Below are 21,630 nucleotides of genomic sequence, written 5' to 3' on the forward strand. Positions count from 1 at the left end.
TGTTGTGAAATATGTTTTTCTTTCTCTCTAAAAGCTGATGACCAGAATCTTTGTGTGGTTTGGGTATCAGGGTGACTGCAGCCTCTTAAATAAGTTTGACAACCTTCTTTTGGTTCCTATTTGGTGGAATAATTTAAGGAGTATTGGCATTAATTATTCTTTGAAGACTGAGAAAATTCTGCAATAAAACTCTCTGGCCTGGGTTTTTCTGCTTGGGAGACTTTTAATAGCTGCTTCTATTTCACTAGGGCCTATAGCTCTGTTTAAATTATTTATCTGATCTGTATTTAACTTTGGTAAGTGGTACACATCAACAAAAATATCCTTTTATTTTGTGTTTTCCAATTTATTGGAGTACAGGTTCTTAAACTAGGTCTCATGGTCCTCTGGACTTCCTTGATTTCTGGGTTTTATTTCTCCTTTTTTCTTTTCTTTTCTTTTTTTCATTTTTCTTTATTAAGAAATTTTCTACTCACTTCACATACCACCCACAGATCCCACTTCCTACCTCCTCCTACCCCCACCCAGCCCTCTCTCTCTCAAGCCACCCCACATCCCTACATCTCCCAAATCAAGGTCTCCCATGGGGAGTCAGCAGAGCCCAGCACTCTGAGCATAGGCAGGTCCACTGCACCTAGGCTGCACAAGGCATCACACCGCAGGAACCGGATTCCCAAAAGCCTGCCCATACAACATGGATGGATCCCGATCTCCCTACCTGGGTACCCCCAAACAGTTTGAGCCAAACAACCGTCTTCCATATCCAGAGGGCCTAGTCCAGTCCCGTGGGGGCTCCACAGCCACTAGTCTACAGTTCATGGGCTTCCACTAGTGTGGCCAGTCATCTCTGCATGTCTTCCCATCATGATCTTGATGTCCCCTGCCTGCAGAATCCCTCCTCTCTCTCATCAATTGGATTTCCAGAGCTCAGCCTGGTGCCTGGCCATGGATCTCTGAATCTGCCTCCATCAGTCACTGGACAAAGGCTTTATGATGACAGTTAGGCTATTTGCTAGACTGGTCACCAGGGTAGACCAGTCCAGGTACCCCCCTGGACCACTGCCAGCAGTCTAAGGTGGGGTTGTCCTTGTGTATTCTTGAGAGCCTCCCCAGAACCCTGCTTCTTCATATTCTCATGATGTCCTCATCTATCATGGTATCTTCCTCCCTACCTTCCCACTCTGTCCCTGTTCCAGCTCGACCCTCCCATTTCCCTATGTTCTCACCCCCCACTGCTCATCCTCCGCCAACCCCCACACACAGTCCGCTCATGTAGATCTCATCCACTTCTCCTTTGCTGGATCATCCACGTGTCCCTCCTAGGGTCTTTCCCTGTTAGGTAGCCTCTCTGGAGCTATGGGTTGCAGTCTGGCCATCCCTTCCCTCACATCTAGTATCCACTTATGAGTAAGTACGTACTGTTTGTCCTTCTGAGTCTGGGTTACCTCACTCAGGATGATATTTTCTAGTTCCATCCATTTGCCTGCAAATTTCATGATGTCATTGTTTTATTTACTGCTGAGTAGTAGTCCATTGTATATATGTGCCACATTTTCTTTATCCATTTTTCAGTTGAGGGGCATCTAGGTTGTTTCCTGGTTCTTGCTATTATGAATAAGCCACGGTGGTCTGATAAGATACAGAAGGTTACTTGAATTTTTAGTATCTATTGAGATTTCCTTTGTGACCAAGCATGTGGTCCATTTCAGAGAAGGTTCCATGGGGTGCTGAAAAGAAGGCATATTCTTTTGTGTTAGGGTGGAATATTCTGTAGAGATCTATTAAGTCCATTTGAGTCATAATGTCTGTTAGTTCCCTTATTTTTCTGTTAAGTTTCTGTCTGGCAGACTTGTTCATTGGTTAGAGTGGGTTGTTGAAGTCTCCCACTACTAGTGTAAGGGGTTTGATGTGTGATTAAAGCTTTAGTAATGTTTCTTTTATGAATGTTGGTGCCCTTGTATTTGGGGCATAAATATTCAGAATTGAGACTTCATCTTGATGGATTTTCCCTGTGATAAATATGTAATGCCCTTCCTGATCTCTTTGGATTGATTTTAGTTTGAAGTCTATTTTGTTAGATATTAGGATAGCTACTCCAGCTTTTTTCTTAAATCCATTTGATTGGACAGTTTTTTTCCCAGCCTTTTATTCTGAGGTAGTGTCTGTCTTTGAAATTGAGGTGTGTTTCTTGTATGCAGCAAATGGATGGATCTTGTTTTCATATCCATTCTGTCAGCCTGTGTCTTTTTATAGGTGAATTGAGACCATTGATATTAATGCATATTAATGACCAGTTATTGTTAATTCCTGTTATTTTTTGGTGGTAGTGTTGTATGTTTCCCTTCTTTGGTATTTGTTGGTGTGGGACTATCTATTGCCTGTGTTTTCATGGGTGTATCTAACTTCCTTAGGTTGGATTTTTCCTTCAAGTGCTTTCTGTAGGGCTGGATTTGTGGAAAGATATTGTTTAAATCTGGTTTTATCATGGACTATTTTGTTTACTCCATCTATGTTGATTGAGAGTTTTGCTGAGTATAATAGTCTGGGTTGGTATCCAAGGTCTCTTAGTGTCTGCATTACATCTGTCCAGGACCTTCTGGCTTTTAGAGTCTCCATTGAGAGGTCAGGTGCTATTCTTATGGGTCTGCCTTTATATGTTACTTGACCTTTTTCCTTTGCAGCTCTTAATGTTTTTTTCTTTATTCTGTATGTTTAGGGGTTTGATTATTATGTGGCAAGGGGGCTTTCTTTTTGGATCCAGTCTATTTGGTGTTCTGTAACCTTCTTTTATCTTATAGGCATTTCCTTCTTTAGGTTGGGAAAGTTTTCTTCTATGATTTTGTTGAATGTATTTTCTGTGCCTTTGAGTTGGTATTCTTCTCCTTCTATCCCTATGATTCTTAGGTTTGGTCTTTTCATGGTGTCCCAAATTTCCTGGACATTTTTAGTCATGATTTTGTTGGCTTTAGTGCTTTCTTTGACTGATGAATTCTATTTCCTCTAAAGTATCTTCAATGCCAGAGATCCTCTCTTCCATCTCTTGCCCTCTGTTGGTTATACTTGCATCTGTAGTTCCTGTTCATTCACTCAGATTTTCCACATCCAGCATTCCCTCAGTTTGTGCCTTCTTTATTGTCTCCACTTCAGTTTTCAAATCTTGAACTGTTTCCCTCACTTGTTTAATTGCTTTCTCTTGGCTTTTAAGGGATTTACTGATTTCTTCCCATTTTTTTATTTGACTTTTCCTCGATTTCTTTAAGGGAAATTTTCTTTTCCTGTTTTAAGATCTCTAATATCTTCTTAAAGTCATTTTTATGGTCGATATCTTCTGTTTCTTCTGTGTTGGGATGTTCGGGTCTTGTTGATGTAGGTTCTGATGGAGCCATATTAGTTTTTATGCTGTTGACTGTATTTTTGCACTGGCGTCTACCCATCTCTTTCTCCACTTGGTGCAAATGGTGTTTGTGTCTGAGCGAGTCTCTTTTGGTCTGATCGATACTCTTTGTCTAATGGGAGCTCTTGGTCTAGTTGATGCTGATGGACTCTTTGTCTCATGGAGCAGCTCTTAGTCCAATTGGTGCTAGTGGGCTTTGTCTCAGGGAGTAGCTTCAGTCTTAGCACTTGGTAGATAGTGGTAGTCTGATCTGTCTGCAGGAGGTCTGCCTGCCAACTGGCCTGAAACTAGGACTGCAATGGGTGGTGGTGTAGGGGCGAAGGGTTGTGCCCTTGGGCCCAAAGCCTAGGGGCTGGTGTGTTCGGGTATGAGGATAAAGACTCAACTCTTAGTCTAGTCGGGTCCTGGCCGGCTCTGTCTTGAGGTGTATTTCTTGGATGCAACAGAATTATAGATCCTGTTTTTGTATCCTTTCTGTTAATCTATGTCTTTTTTTGTGTGGGGGGGATTGAGACCATTAATATTGGCAGATATCAATGACCAGTGATTGTTGATTACTGTCCTTTGTTGTTGCAGTTGGTGGTGTGTGTGTTTGAGTATTTGAACATGTCTTTTGGTTTTGCTGGTGTGAGATTATTTATTCCCTGTGTTTTCATTGGTATACTTAACCTCCTTAGATTGGGGTTTTCCTTCTAGCACCTTCTGTAGGGCAGGATTTATAGATATTGTCTTTATCATAAATATCTTATTCTCTCCATCTAATGAAATTCTTGCTAAGAATAGTAGTCTGGGCTGGCATCTTTTGTCTCTTAGGATCTGCAGGACATCTGTCCAGGCCCTTCTGGCTTTTAGAGACTCCGTTGAGAATTCAGGTACAATTCTAATAAGTCTTCCCTGATATGGTACTGATATGGTACTTGGTTTCTTCCCTTGTAGGTTGTAATGTTCTGTCTTTGTTTGGTATATTTAGTGTTTTGATTATTGTATGGCAATCTATATGGTGTTCTGTTTGCTGTTTGTACCCTTATAAGCATCTTCTTCTTTATATTAGGAAAATTTTCTTCTATGATTTTTTAAAAATATTTTCCAGGCCTTTGACCTGGGATTCTTCTCCAAACTCTATTCCTATTATTTGTAGGTGTGGTCTTTTCATAGTGTTCCATATTTCCTGGATGTTTTGTATCAGGAATATGTTAGGCTTAACATTTTTGGACTGGTCTATCCATTTCTTATATTGTATCTTCAATGCTTGAGATTCTCTCTTCTATCTCTTGTATTCTGTTGGTAGTTCCTGTTCAAATTCCTAAAAATTTTATTTGTAGAATTCTCTCAGTTTGCATTTTATTTATTGCTTCTATTCTCATTTTTAGGTCTTGAACAGTTTTATATTATTATCTTTAAGTGTTTTTTTTTGTATTTTCCCCTGGTTTTCTTTAGGGGATTTATTCTTGTCTTCCAATTGTTTGCATTTTCCTAGATTTCTTTAAAGGCTTCATTCATTTACTCTTTAAGGACCTCTGTCATCTTCATATGGTTGCTTACAAGGTCTTTATCTTGTGCTTCAGTTATGTTGGAATATTCAGTGCCCACTGTGGTAGGATAGCTGAGCTCTGGTGGGGATATATTGCCCTGGCTGTTATTGAACGTGTTCTAATGCTAACATCTAGGCATCTGGGTTTGGGATGATTATAGGTCTAGGTGTTGATTTCTGGGTTTGTCAATTGGGTAGGTGTTATGTTGTTGGTTTTTGTTTGTTTGTTTCTTTTCTGGATTTTCATAGAGTGTGATAGCTGTGTATTGCCTGTTTTACAGGCCTTCTCAGCTGGTGTATTCACAGGGAATGGCTGCTGGTATTGGATACTGGAATGCAATGATGAGTTGGGGGGAGTGAGGTTAGGAGGAGATTGTCTGTGGGTTCCACAGGAGAGGTGGGCTGGGAGGAAAGGAGGCTGTAGTTGGTGATCTGTTGATGTTCTGAAGAAGAGACTGAGTGATTAGGTCTACAGGAAAAGAAAAAGAGAAAGAGAAAGAGAAAGAGAAAGAGAAAGAAAGAGAAAGAAAGAGAGAGAGAGAGAGAGAGAGAGAGAGAGAGAGAGAGAGAGAGAGAGCTGAGAAGTTCTGTGGGCAGCCTACCTAGTTTTCTGGCAGGTGTGGCCTGTATCTCAATAGGAGGCACCTGCTTAAGTTGAGGGCTGGGGTACAATGAATTGGGGAGGGATGTTAGGAGTGGATAGTCTATGGGATCCACAGAAGATATAGATGGGGTGGGGTGGGAGGATGAGTCACTGGAGCTGGTTCTCTTGTATCACTAAGGATAAGACTGAAGGATTTGGTCTGGGAGAACAAAGAGATCAGAAAAAGATCTGCAGGTGGCCTATAGATATAACAATATATTGTTATAAAATATATTTTTCATTTATATTTAGAAGTGGATAACAATATCGAACAGAAGTCTTTATCCAGGTAAGACTATATAAATTAAAAATATGTGGTGAGTCCAAAGATAAGGAAGTATTGTTATTGAGTGTACCTTGAGATAGACACAATACTATGTGTTCAATGCTTGCTGTGTCCACAGACAGTTTGCAAAGTATCTATGTTACTAAACCCTCTTTAGAACTGCTTAGACAACTGCTGCCCTGATTATTCGGTCTATGGTCCTGGCTCTGCAATGCATCTCTTGCCCTTCTGTACAGATCAAAGTGCAGAACCACCTCATATCAATTCAGAAAGTTAAGTTGTGTGACCTGGCTGTGGTCTATCCTCAGAAGCTGGGTTATATAGCCCGACAGCCTATGTGAATAATTTTGACAACTGCAGTTGGATCTCACACCTCATGTTTTATCACTGAAGTTTTTAAGGCAGATATGGCAGACATTCATAGCTTTTACATAGGAAGAATCAGGTGACCTTTGTAGATGAATGAAGAGTATCAATATATAGATTATATGTAGATCTACATAGGCCATGTAGATCATGGCCTATGAATACTAGTTAGCATTAGCTTAGAGGAGTTGTTTATTTATTTTTTTAAGAGAAAGAGGGTTCTCTAAATATCCCTAGATGGCCTAGAACTCACTTTGTAACCAAGGATGGACTCAAAAATCATAGAAATACATTATCTTCTGCCTTCCTAGTTCTGGGATTAAAGGCATTAAGTACTAACTTTTGACTTAAAGGATATTTGTAATTGATTACTTACTAATGTTGTAGATTTCTGTTTCTAGAACCACACCCTTCCTTGATTTTTTTAAAAAGCATTTTTCTTTTCTATTTTTTCATTTTTGAAAATTAAATATTCATTTTCATCAGTACACAGATTAAAAGCATCTAGAATTTCAGGATTTTAAGGACTCTTAGAATACGTGTTAGTATTTCTTGTGTTTCATTTCCTTCCCAAGTGATGCTTCCATTGGGGAGGCCTGAAGTTCAAACATGAAAGTAATTTATGTCGACAGAGCACATGTCACAAATGAGATTTTACTCTAGCTTCTGAGTTGTAAAGCTGGTAGTCTGAAAACCCACCTGGTAGTCTCCTCACTTATCTACAGGTATGTGAGTGTTTAGTAATAAAATGGGAGAGCACAGGAAATGAAACCCATGGAGGAGGTAAGTGGGCTTAGCAGGTTAACCTCCTAAAGGAGGATGGGACTGAGTTTACAGTGGAAAGTGGAGCTTGAAGAACATTAGTTTGGGTAGCAGCGAGGGTTCTAGAAAAGCGGTGAAAACAATGGGGTGTGTGGCAGATGTGACAAGGATAACAGGGAAACTCAAGTTTAGAGACACTAAAATGATCACAAAAGCACATTAAAACTGGGAATTGAAGAGAGTCCTGAAAATGTGCTGCTGTTTAGACTGCCTAGTTGGAGGACCTGAAAATGTCAAGGTGTCTGTTGAAAGCTCCCAGTTTGGGGCTGGGGAGACAGCCCTGTCAGTGGAGTGCATCTTCTGTAAACATGAGACACTGATTCAAGCACACAAATAAAAGCCCAGGCATGATTGCACACGCTTGTCCATCCATCACTGGGGAGACTTACAGTTATTCCGATTGCTTGCTGAAAACCAAATAGAATAATGGATTTGTTTTCTTGTGCAGTGAGACACCTGTGTATGGTGGATGGTACCCGAGGAGGAAGCACACTGATGTCCACTGTCCTCCACACACACACAAACACCAGCACATGTATCTATACACATGTGCAAACACACACACACACACACAAAGATGTGAATGTGATTTGAACCCCTTAAAGAGGTCTCTGTAGCAGATATGCTTTTGGCACCCAATACTCTTTATCAGTTTACATAAATAATTAGTCTTCGCCCAGGTGTAGACAATGGACAGGGCATAGAGTGCTTAGTCTTCAACCAGAGTCAGCCATTGGGGAAGGTGCCGACAACCTTCTGTCTTGTTTTAGCAGTGGATTCATTTCAGTTCAGGTAGCAAATGTATGTACTTGTTAGGGGAATTATCAGCTCCAACTTTAAGAGAGGCAATTTGTACAGGCAAAAGTCAATATATTGGTGATTGACTCTCTCTCTCTGTCTGTCTCTCTCTGTCTGTGTCTCTCTCTGTCTGTGTCTCTCTCTGTCTGTGTCTCTCTGTCTCTGTCTCTCTCTTTGTCTCTCTGTCTCTCTCTCTGTCTCTGTCTCTCTGTCTCTCTGTCTCTGTGTGTGTGTTGCATATGTCTGTGTGCAGGCTTAGAGGTAAGAGGAGGATATTGGTATCTTGCTCTATCATTCTCTATCTTTTCCACTTGATATAAGGTCTCTCAAGAACTTGGAGCTAGACTTGCAGCCAACAAGACCCCATGATGCCCTTTCTCTGCCACCCACAGACCTAGGGCTGCAAATGCATGCCCAGTTTTTTTTCAAAATGTTTTTATTTTCAGATTTGAAACATCAAATTGGCACAATGGAAGGGTCAAAGAAAGAGCATCATCACCAAGTCACTGTCTACTATTGCTAGTCATTAAACCTATCAGCTCTCATATGTCTATTGTGAAACACAGTACACAGTTTAAAGGTCAAGTTCCTGAAGAGAAAAGATCAAATCCTAAATGTGACAGCATACAAGGTTCCTGCAAATAAGAATGTTAATGACATGCTATTTTTGATTAAAATATTTTACTTATTTTCAATGTTTTGGACATGACACAGTGTGTGTGTGTGTGTGTGTGTGTGTGTGTGTGTGTGTGTGTGTGTGTGTGCGTGTGTGTGTGTGTGTATAAATCAAAGGACAATAACGGGATTTGTATTTCTCTTTCTACCATGTGAGTGGGGCTCCAACTCAGGTCATCAGGCTTGATGCCAAGTGAAACAGCTATTGAAACATCCTTTCAAACCAATGGAATTTTGTATTGTTACATAATATGTGACACATAAACATGAATGTGCTAGTAAAAAGAAATGGAGTACAGACTTAATTCCTAAAACTCTAACAAGATGTTTTTATTCCTACTGTGCTTTCCCTAGTCTGCCTGACTCTAGAATCAACATGAGAACTCTCATGATTTTGGATTATGGATTTATGTTTCTATTCACAGGGGAGGAAAAGTGACTCTCAGAAAATGAGGTTGTTAACTTTCAAAGAAAAACTGGTTTTGGAATTTTAGAAAGAAGTTTTGTTATAGGGCATGCCCAATTTTTTTACACGTATGATGCAGATTTAAACCCAAGTCCTTGTGTGTAGGCAGCAAGCACTCTTATTTTCTGAGCCATCTCCTAAGCTGCTGACATTTTAAAAGACTGGGACTATCAGTGAGTCTTTGTTGAATGGTTTATAGATTGAAATAAGTTAAAGCTCACACAGTCAACCAAAAGTTTTAAAACATAGGATGACTTTGAATTACATAAATGTAGAAATGTCACTTAATACATTAGTACTGGATCTTTTCTCCAGAGTTTCTCAGATGATCAAATCCTGCCATTATTGCATGTTTTTTTCCTAAAGGCTCTCTGACAAACCTGATCCTGATGTCCCTGGGACTACAATAGAAGACAATGACAGTACCTCTGTTGTTAAGGTAAAAGGCACCTTAGTGAAATTTATTTTTTTATGATTTTTGTTCAAATGCAGCAGTAGTCTACCTATCACAGTTTCATATAGAAAGTTGGTCTGGGTTGGCATCCATTTTATATGTATGAAAGTTCCTTTCCTTAACCTTCAAGTAAGCAGCAAGTCCCTTCAGGTTGTGGTGGCCAATGAAGAGAATGGCCTGGAAACACATAGTGGTAGAAGATTGAGTGCTGGTCTCCGATAGTAGAAGATGTTTGATGTTTGCCCGAGGATTGTTTGCAGAAATAAATGAACATTGGAGTGATTTTAAAACACAGCTCTGGCAATACACCTAAATACATAATGGTTCCGGTTAGTGATTTCAGTGATCTGGGAGTCTCCCAGTTGCCTTTAGTTTTAGCATAAATGCAGGTATGTTCTATGTTCCTATTTTATGACCATATATGAGAGCATCTCCTATATTTCTGTTTTTGCTTCTGTACTCAGACTAACAAGAAATTGTGGAAATTTAGACATGTGTAATCTGTTCATCAAAATTCGCATTATGGAGAGTTTGCACCATGTTTTCATTTGATTCCATTAAGAATATATTTAAAACTCTTCATTTAGTTAAAAAATATGTGATTTTCCCCAATTAGCCACCAGTTTTGGAAATGATGATTCAAACTATATAGTAACATTTAAGTTTTGATTTAAAAATAATATATACTTACATTCTAGGATTTGAAATAGAAGGCTTTTATTTATTTTTTCTTTTTTTATTTTATAATTTAATTTTACATATCAGCCACGAATTCCCTTGTTCTCCCCCCCCTCCCGCCCCCCCTGCCTTCCCCCCAGCCCACCCCCCATTCCCATCTCCTCCAGGATAAAGACTCCCCTGGGGATTGAGTTCAACTTGGTAGATTCAGTCCAGGCAGGTACAGTCCCCTCCTCCCAGGCCGAGCCAAGTGACCCTGCATAAGCCCCAGGTTTCAAACAGCCAGCTCATGCAATGAGCACTGGACCCGGTCCCACTGCCTGAATGCCTCCCAAACAGATCAAGCTAATCAACTGTCTCACTTATCCAGAGGGCCTGATCCAGTTGGGGGCTCCTCAGCTATTGGTTCATAGTTCATGTGTTCCCATTCATTTGGCTATTTGTCAGTGTGCTTTTTCCAACCTTGGTCTCAACAATTTTCACTCATACAAACCCTCCTCTTTCTCACCAATTGGACTCCTGGAGCTCCACCTGGGACCTGGCCGTGGATCTCTGCATCTGGTTCCCTCAGTCATTGGATGAGATTTCTAACTTGACAATTAAGGTGTTTGGCCATCCTATCACCAGAGTAGGTCAGTTCGGGCTTTCTCTCGACCATTGCCAGTAGTCTACTGTGGAGGTATCCTTGTGGATTTCTGTGGACCTGTCTAGCACTTTGCTTCTTCCTATTCTCATGTGGTCTTCATTTATCATGGTCTCTTATGCCTTGTTCTCCCTCTCTGTTCTTGATCCAGCTGGGATCTCCCGCTCCCCTAAGCTCTCTTTCCCTTGACCCTTGCCCTTCATTACCCGCACTCACGTCCAGGTTGTTCATGTAGATCTCATCCATTTCTCTGTCATTGGGCAATCCCTGTGTCTTTCTTAGGGTCCTGTTTTCTAGGTAGCCTCCCTGGAGTTGTGAGTAGCAGTTTAGTCATCTTTGTTTTACATCTAGTATCCTCCTATGAGTGAGTACATACCGTGTTTGTCTTTCTGAGTGTGGGTTACCTCACTCAGGATGATTCTTTCTAGATCCATCCATTTGCCTGCAAACCTCATGATGTCATTGTTTTTCTCTGCTGAGTAGTATTCCATTGTGTACATGTACCACATTTTATTTATCCATTCTTCATTTGAAGGGCATCTAGGTTGTTTCCAGGTTCTGGCTATTACAAACAATGCTGATATGAACATAGCTGAGCAAGTGCCCTTGTGATATGATTGAGCATTCCTTGGGTATATGCCCAAGAGTGGTATAGCTGGATCTTGGGGGAGAATGATTCCCAATTTTCTAAGAAATCACCATATTGATTTCCAAAGTGGTTGTACAAGCTTGCATTCCCACCAGCAGTGGAAGAGAGTTTCCCTAGCTCCACATCCTCTCCAGCATAAGCTGTCTTCAGTGGTTTTGATCTTAGCCATTCTGAAAGGTGTAAGGTGGTATCTCAGAGTCCTTTTGATTTGCATTTCCCTGATGATTAAGGATGTTGAGCAATTCCTTAAATGTCTTTCAGCCATTTGAGCTTCCTCTGTTGAGAATTCTCTGTTTAGTTCTATAGCCCATTTCTTAATTGGACTGGTGGGCGTTTTGATGTCTAATTTCTTGAGTTCTTTATATATTCTGGATATCATCCCTCTGTCAGATGTGGGGTTGGTGAAGACCTTTTCCCATTCTGTAGGCTGTCGCTTTGCCTTGTTGACCATATCCTTTGCTCTACAAAAGCTTCTCAGTTTCAAGAGGTCCCATTGATTGTTTCTCTCAGTGTCTGTGCTACTGGTGTTATATTTAGGAAGTGATCTCCTATGCCTATGCGTTCAAGACTATTTCCTACTTTCTCTTCTATCAGGTTCAGAGTAGCTGGATTTATGTTGAGGTCTTTGATCCACTTGGACTTAAGTTTTGTCAACGGTGACAGATATGGATCTATTTGCAGCCTTCTACACGTTGATATCCAGTTATGCCAGCACCATTTGTTGAAGATGCTTTCTTTTTCCATTGTACAGTTTTGGCTTCTTTGTCAAAAATTATATGTTTATGGGTGTGCGGATTAATGTCAAGGTCTTCCATTCGATTCCATTGTTCCACATGTCGGTTTTTATACTAGAGCTTGAGGTCAGGGATTGTGATGCCTCCAGAGGTTGTTTTATTGTACAGGATTCCTTTGGCTATCCTGAGTTTTTTGTTTTTCCATATGAAGTTGAGTATTATTCTTTCCAGGTCTGTGAAGAATTGTGTTGGTATTTTGATGGGGATTGCATTGAATCTGTAGATTGCTTTTGTAGGATTGCCATTTTTACTATGTTAATCTTGCCTATCCATGAGCATGGGAGATTTTTCCATTTTCTGACATCGAAGAAGGCTTTTATTAAATATATAATATTCCTGTTAAAATTACTTCATAACCATGAACTCCTAGAGGTATATGTAACCTGGAGCCCTAGAGTGAGGGTTTGTGTGAATCATAAGTTGCATTTTAATTGAGTGTGAATAATGGATAAATGAGTTTCTAAAGCAGTTTCACAGCTACCTTGATAAGGATCGCACTAGTAATTAAATCAGTGTTTCCTTCTACAGAAAAATATAAATGGAAAATAATGTACATTTCACTTCCCAACCATCAAAGAAGAGAAAGATTGATGAAAGTAGGATGATCAATATTAATAATCAATCATCTTATACAGAATTTGGAAGGTCTGAAAACATAGTGAATTAAGTTTAGTTTGAACCACAATGACAAGGCCAAGATTATTAGTTCTTGATTTTCTCATAATCCAGGCTAGCATAAATATTTTTACTTCATAATGATGTTCTAGTAATTTGTGAAGAGGTAAATGTATTTGAAGATATTTCATTGCTAAATATTAGTTTCTATTTATGTGTCAATACCCTGTGAGTACTAAAGAATAAAGAAATGTAGCTAGAGTTTTTCTGCCTGGCCCACAGTCAGGACAATTCTCTCTTACCCACCAGTCCCACGGCTGCCCAGATCCAACCAAGTAAGCACACAGAGACTTATATTGCTTACAAACTGTATGGCTGTGGCAGGCTTCTTGTTAACTGTTCTTATATCTTAAATTAACCCATTTCTATTAGTCTATACTTTGCCACGTGGCTCGTGGCTTACCAGTACCTTACATCTCGCTTGTCATGGCCGCAACTGGCAGTGTCTCTCTCCTCAGACTTCTACTTCCCAGAATTCTCTTCTCTGCTTGTCCTGCCTATACTTCCTGCCTGGCTACTGGCCAATCAGTGTTTTATTTATTAACCAATCAGAGCAACACATTTAACATACAGACTATCCCACAGCACTTCCCCTTTTCTTTTTTTCAAAAAGGAAGGTTTTAACTTTCACATAGTAAAATTATAGATAACAAAACATTTATCAAGCAAGAATTACAGTTACAATATCTAGTCTATTTAGAATAACTAGATTATTTATATTTGGCAAAATTAAAGAAGATACCCTATCTATCTATTTGTGAGTCTAAGGTTTCATATCTAACTTATCTTTTATCATAACTAAGGAAAATTATAACTAGTCTTCAATTACATCAAAGACCTCAGAGGGATATAATATGGCCTGAGAAATGGGAAAAGGATGCAAGCAACTTTCGGGAGTCTTGCAGGGTAGACAGAGACAGCTAGCAGCCTAGACAGTCATCCAAAGTTCTCTTGTAAAGTTGGGGCATCGGTCTTAAGCCCACAGGGCTAGAGTCTCTCTGTCATTTTTCTCTGTGTCCTGTAGAATGTCTGGCAGTTTCCTCTGTGAAGCAGGAACCTGAAGGACCATTTTGCCAAGCAAAGTTCAGTGGTCACCTTCCTATGGGTCCTGCATGTCCAGTTGATCAAGCAGTCAAGGCAAGAACAGTTCCTTGCCCAAATGGCTATTTTTGTGAAGGTGAAAATAAACTCTATATGGAGTGTCTTCGATGCCCATCCTCCTCTCTGAAGTAAATTGGTGTTGTCAGGAGCAGACACGTCTCACTGTCCAGAAAGTCTAAATTTTTAAAACATTTTAAATGCCATATTCTGTAGGTCTTTGAAGTATTTGAAGATTACCCGTCTATCTGAAATATATCTCTGTATACCTAGAAAACTTAACTAACGTGACTATAAGTTTGACTATCATAGAAGACTAATTGTTCCATTACAATTTAAATGAATTGTATAAACATAATACTTTAAACAAGAGTAAAAGTATACATACAGTATAATAAAATTAAGTTTAAACTGGTATCAATAAACTAAAATCCATAGCAATGTAAAACATTTCAAACAAGTTGTTGCTCTTTAAAAATAGGTTCATTAATCTACCCTTTCACCCTGTCATATCTATATCATATCCCCTTTTCTTCTTTAGAAAGAGATTGTATTTATAATCAACCTGCTTTAAATAAAAATATTGTTTTTTCTCTGTCCCACACCAGCGGGCTCTTCTGATTTGGGACACAAGATCTTTTAACCTTTTCTTTTTTAGCAATATGCCTGGGTTTAGAGAAGGAGTGAGCCAATTCCATCTCCAAAGCCAACTTGGTATATTTGGGAATTTGGGCGTAACTTCTCTTACTAATTCCTGCTGGAAGGGTGTGCTGTACCTTATGGGGACACAAAGAAAATTTTAGGATTATGGAGCAGTCTGTGAGGGTGCATCATCTGAGCCAGTTGCCTTGAAACCATTCTGGATATTGGATCATCTGGGCCATGGTGTCATTGAAGACCTATCAGGGGGTCTTGGCTGGTCAAACATGATGTATCTTAATCTGGAACAAATCCATAGCCTCTGGCTTTCTGTGGAAAAAAAAAGCAGAGCCTCCTTTCCAAAGCAACATATCCTTACATCCAAAATTTGAAGTCAAGGTATCTTTAAAATATACTTATTGGATTAAAGTCGTGCGCCACCACCTCCTGGCACTCGGGAGGCAGAGCCAGGAGGATCTCTGTGAGTTTGAGGCCAGCCTGGGCTAACAAGTGAGTTCCAGGAAAGGCACAAAGCTACACAGAGAAACCCTGTGTCGAAAAACAAATACACACACACACACACACACACACACACACACACACACACACACACACACACACACACATATTGGCTTAACTCAACAGCTTTTACAATCAAATTTTTCTGCAGTTAAGAATCCCAAAGACAACACAATCCAGATTCTATGTGTAATATCCATCTTTACGTGGCTTATTTTTTATACTACCTTTACTGTCTCTTTAAAGACTTTATTTTTAAAAACTATTTGTTTATATAACTGTATATATTCCTTTTTCTCTCTCTTTCAAGCCTAATTACATTTTTTACACACATTGTAAAGCATTTAAAGTCTGAATCTGTCTTATTGTGAATCTATTGCTTTAAACTGCAGCATTCTAAAACTGAAACACAAGCTTTGGCTGGTGGTTCTGCCCACCTCAGCTTCCCAACATGGCGGTGGTGCATTCACTGCCAGCTCTGGGAGACATCAACTCTTAGAAACAGTGCGTCTATTCTTTTATCAAAGCAGTGTGTAGCCCAGAAACCTCCTTTTTCTTTTTTCTTTTCTTTTCTTTTTTTTTTTTTTTGTACTAGTAAAGGCTAACTCCACCACGCAACATGTTGCATGGCTTACAGAAACCTCTGTGTAACTCAGTGGGAATAGGTCAAGCCCACATGTCATGCACCCGCCATAAAGTAGCTCAAGCCTGCATGTTGCAGCGTCTAACCGCCCATATGAGACATGAAGCAGGAACCTGGTTTTGGCTCCGTTTTAGAATTGTTTATTAAATATTCTTGGGTTTAAGGTGGAAACTCGAGCCGTTGGGTGCCATTTGTAACTGGAGATTTCTCCAGTCCCACGGCTGGCCACTCAGATCCAACCAAGTAAACACATTGCTTACAAACTGTATGGCTGTGGCAGGCCTCTTGTTAACTGTTCTTATGTCTTAAATTAACCCGTTCCAATTAATCTATACTTTTCCACGTGGCTCATGGCTTACTGGTACCTTACATCTTGCTTGTCATGGCGGCGGCTGGCAGTGTCTCTCTCCTCAGACTTCTACTTCCCAGAATTCTCCTCTCTGCTTGTCCCACCTATACTTCCTGCCTGGCTGCTGGCCAATCAGTGTTTTATTTATTAACCAATCAGAGCAACACATTTAACATACAGACCATCCCACAGCAAAGATGTTTTGAAAACATGCCTTTTAAAACAAAAAAAGTTTATTTCAGAACCAAACCAAGAAGTTAATCCTCTACCTTTCCATGGCAGGAAATATGTAAAGATGCAGAAGTGATGATAAATGGCATAGACTATATCCACAAGGAAATTTCATCACAGTTTTTATGTCAGAACAGACAAGCCAGAAGAAGTGTGAAGAAGAGCATTTGGAAACTTTTAGGAAGATGTGTTGTTTGTTCTCAGGGAGAGCCACTAGATAATACCTCTGAAGGACAAATAAAGGTAATTCCCACTCATTTGAAAAGTAAAATATTTGCTTGTCAGGGGAAAGATGCATCTGTGTGCTATGTCTGCAGTTTCGCAGATGGTGTCAGAAAAGAGGAGCCTAGCCTCAAACATGTTCTGCACCTCCTTCACATCCTCATTCCCAGGAACACCATGCCAGTCGCCTTCTAAGGTATAAGTGAAAATAAGTTAGACTACGGAAATAAAAAATCAGAAAGTGATGACCACTACACTACGGAAACCTCCTGCTAGAACTGAATTGTATTGCAAAATAAATTAAAAAAAAAATCAGAAAGTGAACATGCTTTTAACACAAGTCAGGAGAACTCATCAAAATACAGAGAATAAATAATAAAGACTCCTGGATTAGTTACAGTCAATATGAAAGCAACCAACATGTTTGTGTGCTTTAGATTTGTTTATTTTATGTATATGAACGTTTTGTCAGCATTCTGTCTGTGCACTGTGTGTGTGTGTGTGTGTGTGTGTGTGTGTGTGTGTGTGTGTGTGTGTGTGCTGCCCGTGGAGGTCAAAAGAGGGCATTTGGTCCCCTGGAACAGGATTTACAGATGGTTGTTGGCTACTGTGTGGATGCTGTGAATTGAACCTAGTCCTCTGCAAGAGTAACAAATATTCTAAACTGATGCTCCATCTCCAGCCCCAGAACCAATGTTTGATATACAAATAATTAGAAAATAAGCCAAGATATCCTAAGTGGAAACAAGTAGTCAGTCTCAAGACGTTTGCTAACTTCCTGGAGCCCAGATATCATCATCCTGCCAGTTTTACACACTGACATCCAGAGAACATATGGGCAGAAAGAACAGCAATAGGAGGCTGGGCATGTTGGCACGTGACTTTAATCCCAGCACTGAGGAGGCAGAGGCAGACAGGTCTCTGTGAGTACAAGGACAGCTTGGTCTCTGTTTATTTGGGGGAATAGGGAAGGCAAAGAACATGTGTGCCATAGCAGAAGTATGGAGGTAAAAGGATAACTTGTGGAAGTCAGTTCTCTCCTCATACCATGTCAGTCTCGGGGATCAAATTCGGTTGTCAGTCTTGCTTAGTCATCTCATGGTCCTCTGATTTACAATATGACTAAAACTATGTTAGCATTAACACACACACAGAGGCTCATGTATTTGAACACTTGGTTACTGTTAACCTTTGGGATATGGCCTGGCTAGCAGAAGAAGGTGGCCTGTGAAGGGTCTTAATGGTCATCACTAATTCTGGTACCAGTTCGGAGTTGTGTGATTCCTGGTCTACCACAATATAAGAAGCAACAGAGCACCGCCACAGACCAAGGCACCCTGTTTGTCTTCCGTACTGTATTGGACTGACATTCCTGGCAGCCATGAGCCTTCCTACATTAAATAATTTCTGTTAGATTTTTGTCAAAAACAACTAGAAAAGTAACAGCCCTCTTCTCAGTTTTAATACCCCACTCAAAAGGTATAAATCAAGAAGAAAGATAGCTCTTTTTGCAGACCTCACTTATATGAAATGCTCATCTCTACACAACAAGCTAATTGCCTTGAAGCATTTAACTTCAACATTAGAAAAGAGGCAGATTAGATATCATCATTACACTTAATGAAACCATTATTCACTGTGACTTTAATATGGTCAGAAATCAAACTCAAATGTTCTTTCTTTTAAGCCTAATTCAATTTGGCTTCCAAATTAACAATAACTTCTACATGTGTGGTTGCTTAAAAGAAAATGGACCTGGTCGACTCATAGGGAGTGGCACTATTAGGAGGTGTGGCATTGTTAGGCTAGGTGTGGCCTTGTTAGAGGAAGTGTGTCACTTTAGGGGGCTTTGAGGTTTAAGAAGCTCAAACCAGGCCCAATGTCTCTTTCTCTTCCTACTGCCTGCCAATCCAGATATAGAATTCTCAGCTACCTCTCCAGTACCATGTCTGCCCGAGTGATACCATGCTTCCTGCCAACAAGGGAATAAACCTCTGAACCTCTCAGCTGACCCCAATTAAATGCTTTCCTTTATAAAAGTTTCCATGACCATGGTATCTCATCATAGCAATAAAACCCTAACTAAGACAATACTTGATCAAATTCAGTAACTTTTGGTCAAGAGAGGACTTAGCAGGGCGATAGATCTCAAGTACTTTTAATAAGAAAAGAAATCAGCAACACCGTCTGAACCAATGATCTCTTAGGTAAGACAGAATGAATGATCTGTCTGTGGACAGGCATGCTGTCCTCGATCCTTGAGGACAGAAGAAGGGAATTTTAGAATCTATGTAGGTTATTTAAAGACTCTAATGAGGAGCTGGAGTGAGTGCTCAGAGGGTCAGAGCACATACTGCTCCTGTAGAGGAGCCAAGTTCTGTTTTCACCACCCATGTCAGGTGACTCATAACTGCCTGGAATTCCAGGTTCAAAGAATGCAACACCCCAGGCCTCCATAGGCACATGTACTCATTTACACGTACCCACACACATCAAAAAATCAATCTTAAAAATGGAAGTGAACATTGAAGACGTATTTTTGTTTCATTTTCACCTTTAAAACCAAATTTGACATTTATCTCAAATTTCCAAAAAATTTAAATTCAAGATTTTTTTCATTTTAGGTTTAAAAAAAGCTCTATAGCATAAAAACATTTGATAATCATAAACTATGCTTATCTCTGGTAACTTCAAGGCAAATTTTATTTTCAGAAACATCTTCATACTCATGGTCAATTTCTTTTCCTGAATAGACTTTCTGCGTTCATGTGTATAAGTTCCTGATAAGATGAAGGTGTGAGCCGGGCGGTGGTGGCGCACGCCTTTAATCCCAGCACTCGGGAGGCAGAGCCAGGCGGATATCTGTGAGTTCGAGGCCAGCCTGGGCTACCAAGCAAGTTCCAGGAAAGGCGCAAAGCTACACAGAGAAACCCTGTCTCGAAAAACCAAAAAAAAAAAAAAAAAAAAGATGAAGGTGTGATGAACTTTGAGACATGAATTAGGTGATTAAAGTTATGAGCAGTGTGACACTGATGGCCAGTGGGTTAGATCTGAGGAAGAGGAGTTTCTTCCTGCTTCCTTAAATCTGTAATTCCATGTTGTGAGTGATTCCTACTAAGTTCAGAGGGCTACTTCTGCCCTGTAGTTCTAATTGTCTTAAGTTTTAAGTCAGTTTTCAACATTTCAGATAGAGTGGGGTAAAATCTTTTAATGCAAGGATTGCTTTCCCAAGTTAAAATAATCTAATTTTTGCAAACTTAATGTATATTTAGGTGTGTTTATTCCAATCCCACTAAGTTATGTTTGTTGGTTTTGTGGTTTGTTGGTGTTTTGCTCCTCTATAAAATATTCTGACTTCTAAATGAAAGACTTGTGTGAATAGCAAAGCATTTACAGAGATATTTAACTGTTAAATACTAATTTGCTTCTATTTTTGTTTTGAGCATACCTCATGACTCTGAAGGATTAAGTCATCTTGAAGACAAGTACTCTTAAACAAAAACAACAAAAAGTTTGGCAATGAAATCAAGAAAACTAATCATCCACCTTCTCACCTGCAGAATATATCTACAGATCCGGAACTAAAAATACTTGATAGAGAATCTGTACCTCCAGGACTTCCTCCTGAGGACAGGAGTGAGGATATGTTGATGGGGCAAAAGTATACACAGGGTGACAGCCCCATCAAAACAGAAACACCCAAGGTAGATTGTAGGCTTCCTGGAAAAACCGAAGTTAGTGTCCTTGTAGAAGAGCCCCTACCTAGTGCCTCCGAAGGACAAACACACTACACAGTAATCCCCACTGATTTGAAGAATACTATGTAATACTAATTCTGTGTAAAGAAACACAAATATTTAGAAAGTAGTTTGAGAACATGTCCATTTAGCAAGACAACACTATTAACTTCCTCCCTACAGCCTATGACTTTACCAAGCCATGGGTTATAGTACCAGGCATGAATTCCCACCTACGGAACAGGACTCAGATGCAATCCAAAACTGGCTGGTTATGTATGTCTTTAACCTTTGGGGCACTTTTATACCAATGTGTATTTTTGGTGTCTTGGTTGAATAGCATGTGGCTTTAGTTGCATGCCTTATATCCAGGTTCTCTATTCTGTTCTCTGAGTTTGCTTCTGTGCCAGTATCATGCTGGTTTTATTACTATGGCTCTGCAGCATACCTTGAAATCATATATGGTGACACCCCCAGACTGGTCTTTTTACTTGCAATGATTTTGGCTATCCAGGTTCTTGTGTGCTTCTGTTTGAATACTAAAATTCTTTCCTCCATTTCTGTGAAGAATAACATTGGAATTTCAACTGGAATTGCATTGACTCTCTAGACTGCTTCTGGTTTTAAAAAAAAAACCATTTCTCGCAATATTGAATTCTTCTAATCCATAACCATGAAAAATATTTGCAACTTCTAGTATCTTCTTCAAATTTTTTCTTTGGTGTCTTAACATTTTCATTAACAAGGCCTCTTTGACATCCTTGGTTAGGTTTATTCCTAGGTATGGTTTTTGAAGCTATTTTGAACGGGAATGTTTCCAAGATATCCTTTTCAGGATGCTTGTTAGTGCTATATGAAAATGCTACTCCTTTTCTAAGATTATTATTTATTGTATTTGCATTATTTTATTACATTTCTGAAGTTTTATTTTTTGTGCATATTTTCTTCGATTTTAGTATTTGAATACCACTGGCTTCACAAAAGGAGTCTGGAAGAGTTTCTTCTGCTTCTGGTTTTTGTTTTCTTAATAATTTAAGGATTGACTGTAAATCTTTGAAAGTGTGGTGGGAATTCTCTGTTTAGTTCTGTAGCCCATTTCTTAATTGGACTGGTGGGCATTTTGATGTCTAATTTCTTGAGTTCTTTATATATTCTGGATATCAGCCCTCTGTCAGATGTGGGGTTGGTGAAGACCTTTTCCCGTTCTGTAGGCTGTTGCTTTGCCTTGTTGACCGTATCCTTTGCTGTACAAAAGGTTGTCAGTTTCAAGAGGTCCCATTGATTTATAGTTTCTCTCAATGTCTGTGCTACTGGTGTT

The 21,630-nt window shown here is 39.6% G+C and overlaps 1 protein-coding gene across 1 annotated transcript in view; it reads left to right on the forward strand.

The window, feature by feature from the left end:
- Nucleotides 1-21,630, forward strand: part of LOC128119341 (uncharacterized) — a 107,775-nt gene that overhangs the window by 73,841 nt on the left and 12,304 nt on the right. The window contains exon 12 of the mRNA XM_052752751.1: nt 9,348-9,420. Within this exon, the coding sequence (XP_052608711.1) occupies nt 9,348-9,420 (73 nt within the window). The remainder of the gene's footprint in view (nt 1-9,347; nt 9,421-21,630) is intronic.

This window comes from Peromyscus californicus, unplaced genomic scaffold (genome assembly GCF_007827085.1).
Source record: "Peromyscus californicus insignis strain IS unplaced genomic scaffold, ASM782708v3 Scaffold_23__1_contigs__length_62951481, whole genome shotgun sequence".
NCBI lineage: Eukaryota > Metazoa > Chordata > Mammalia > Rodentia > Cricetidae > Peromyscus > Peromyscus californicus.